Source organism: Sinocyclocheilus anshuiensis, unplaced genomic scaffold (assembly GCF_001515605.1).
Source record: "Sinocyclocheilus anshuiensis isolate Anshui unplaced genomic scaffold, SAMN03320099.WGS_v1.1 scaffold1105, whole genome shotgun sequence".
In the NCBI taxonomy this organism is placed as follows: domain Eukaryota; kingdom Metazoa; phylum Chordata; class Actinopteri; order Cypriniformes; family Cyprinidae; genus Sinocyclocheilus; species Sinocyclocheilus anshuiensis.
In genome coordinates, this window is record NW_015558596.1 from 302,273 (window position 1) to 305,624 (window position 3,352).

Consider the following 3,352-nt stretch of genomic DNA (forward strand, 5'->3'; position numbering starts at 1 on the left):
GAAGTTCTCTCATCCATAAATTTCCCTGAGCAGAAAAAAGAAAGCATGAACAAAGCCTTTGTTGAATTACATCTGGAAATATGAGGTAGAGGTAACATTATTGAATAGCATTTCTGACCAAAAACACCACAGATTTGACTGCTGCCTGCTGTTGTGGGAAAGTTGAGATACTATTCTAAAATGAATTATTTTCTCAGACTATATATATATATATGAAGTACACAGAAACAACATCAAACCATGAACACTTAAAGTAAATGTTTTAATTGTAATTACACTGTACAATGGGAAATAATTTCAGCATGGATTGATTTGAAAGCTTTAAAGGGTCAGTTTAAACAAAAATGAGAATTCTGTCAACATTTACTCACCCTCGTTTTTTCCCAAATCTGCATGACTTTTCTTCTCTCTGTGGAACATGATATTTTAAAGAACACTGGGAACAAACATTGGAGCCCATTGATTTCCATTGTGTAGATATATTTCTCAACATATCTTCTTTTGTGTTCCACAGAAGAAAGAAAGCCATAACGTTTTGGCACAACACAAAGATGAGTAAGTAATGGCAAATGTTTATTTTGAGGTGAATAATCCCTTTTAATGTAAGTCATACATTGAAATGAAAAATATGTCCTTACTCCTCTAAACATTCGACAAGCTAAAACTAAGAGATGCATTTTGATAGATCAGTATATAATGTCCATAATAAGGATTTTTTATTTAATGATTTAATGCTAAGTTTCTAGTTAAAAGTGTTTGTTACATTCTTTGTTGAATCACGAATTATAGCTGAACACGACTGCTATGCACTGAAAGTTGCACAAACAACATTTAAACAGAGCTTTAAAAGTCCATGAATGTCCTTATCTGAGTCCGAGTTTGAGTTTAATGACAATTGTTTTACAAATGGAGGAGTGCAATGCTGACTGACATCTCCAGAGGCACTGAACCTCAAACTAAGCACATCTTTTGATTGAAATATATAAAACCCATTATTTCATAGCAATACCACAGCGATTATAGATCAGTGTAACTACAGAATCAAAGTTTTCCTCTCACCTCCGGGCAGATCCATCAGGATTCATCATCATTTTTAATAATGTGGAACAGCGTGACGTTGAACAGTACCTGGTGGCCATTGTTCCAGCCGTAAAGTGCACGATCCCTGGCGTTGTAATCCAGCATGGACATGTGAAAGTACTTGTTATGGATGGGGATGTCCATGTACTCATAGGTAGAGGTTTTGGTGGAGTAAGAGTAGTATACCTTAGCACCGGTCAGGTGGGAGTTGGTGATGTACAGCGTGCCGCAGATCATGAAGGACTCACCTGCATTCCGTTTGGAGTATTCTGTGTTCCAAGAGTTCAGTACCTGGATGGTCAGATGATCCAGCTGGCTGATGACTATATTCCCTGCATTCTGATTGGTGGCATAGATGGCCCATAAACCGAGCTCATCGGCCATCAGGTCAATGTCGGAGAATCCGCCCCAAGTGTACGGGTAGACGTTGTGGAAGCCGGCAGACTCAAGTGCTCGTTGGGTCATGACCCGGCCACTTTCAAAGCTGTATCTGACAATGATGTTGCTCTGGTACTTGTTGTAGTACAGGGAGCCGTTGTAGACGACATGATTGGTTCCCGCCCAGTGGAATGGAAGGTTGTAGGTTCTTGACTCGACCCCAGCTACAAAGTCGCTGACTGATTTGTACTCACGGACAATCTTGTTGTTTGTATAGCTGTCCATGTACCAGACCTGCATTAGAACATTACAAATGTGATGAATAACATTTGAAACTTGCATTTTATAAATGCATCATGTAAGGAGCACAACAATATTGTTCAGAAAGTAAAAATCTCATTCATTTTCTCCTTTTAAGACAGCTCACCATGAGCTATTCTGAGTTATTCTTCAGCAGAAGCCATAATTCAGTATGATTTGAAAATGATTATTCAGAAACCATTCTGATACTGATTTGATGCTCAAGAAACATTTTTATTATCATTGCTCAAAACAGCTTAATATTTTTTAATTTTTTGTGTGTGTTTATAAACTGTGATTTTTTTTCCAGGATTTTTTGCTGAATGGAAAGTTCAAAAGAACATAATTAATTAGAATTTTAAAGCATTCGTTGTTACTTTTGATAATTTTAATGTGTCCTTGATGAATAAAATTATACTTTTAAAACAAAAAAAGTAAATTATTTATATTAAATTATTGTATTTATTTGAATATGTAATTGATATTAAATTACGTCTTTTTTCTATCTAATTTTTTTTATTTATTTTTTTGCTTCAATCAAAGTTTATAAGTTGTGATTGATCTCAGAGCTGGTCGGTTTTGTTCGTGTCTTTGAACTTGATCTGAGTTTTTTTTTCTTATGGACAAAAATAATGGAAAAAACAACTTCCTGGAAGCAATGCCGCTGAAAATCTGGTCTATAAACTTCCGTTCACTCACCACCAGAGGTCACCCACTCTCCACATGGACTCTCACACTACACAGACTGTTACACATCACCCTGGACTACATTTCCCATGCTCCATTGCACTAATCACAAGCTCACCTGAAACCAATTATACACAGCTGCTGCCAATAACACACACTGTATAAATCAGTCTCACACCACCATTCAATGCCGAGTACTGTTTGCGCATATCGCTCAGTTAGTGATAGCAGCATTACGGAGCCCTTTTCCTAATCTTGTATTTGTTCCTAGTTCTAGTCTAGTCTTGCCTCATTGTGTTATTTGATTGCCTGGTTGCCTGATTCTCTGCCTGCCTTGGATTTCTCTAGCCTTATTGTTTGGACTCTGTTTGCGCCTTTACTGGACTATCGCCTGTTTGTGGATTACCCGTTTGCCTTGCCCTCTGGATTATGTTCGCCGATCGAAGACCCTCGCCTGCCCTAGGAATGCTATTTGCCTTGCCTGTGATGTTCCTGTGTTGTTGTCTGACCCCTGCCCATTTTTTGACCACGCCTTTGTAATAAAACCTTGCACATGGATCCGAACGTCTCATGTTCTGATTATGTCGTAACAGAATACTCGGCCTGACAGGGATTCAGCAGCTTCACCAAGGAACATTGGCCAGGTATGAACACAGCGATTTTGCTACTAGCGCTCAAGCGGGGCACACGATCACTCGAGGGTTACATTGTGGAATATTTGGCTTTGGCAAATGGCTCAGAATTGCCGGACTGTATGTTAATAGACTTTTTCTGTGATGGTCTTAACCAGCCTTTAAAGTCAAGAGTGATTCAGGAGGATCCTCGTTCATCACGCGTTCAATTTATGGATTATGCTTTGTTGACTGTTGGTTCATCGTTCACTGTGGGTGGCGCGGAGGAATGCGAC

The 3,352-nt window shown here is 38.7% G+C and overlaps 1 protein-coding gene across 1 annotated transcript in view; it reads right to left on the reverse strand.

Annotated features, from left to right (window-relative positions):
* Positions 1 to 307: 307 nt before the first annotated feature.
* Positions 308 to 3,352, reverse strand: part of LOC107680049 (noelin-3-like) — a 13,208-nt gene continuing 10,163 nt past the window's right edge. Inside the window, exon 6 of the mRNA XM_016475808.1 lies at positions 308 to 1,752. Within this exon, the coding sequence (XP_016331294.1) occupies positions 1,075 to 1,752 (678 nt within the window). The 3' untranslated portion in view covers positions 308 to 1,074. The remainder of the gene's footprint in view (positions 1,753 to 3,352) is intronic.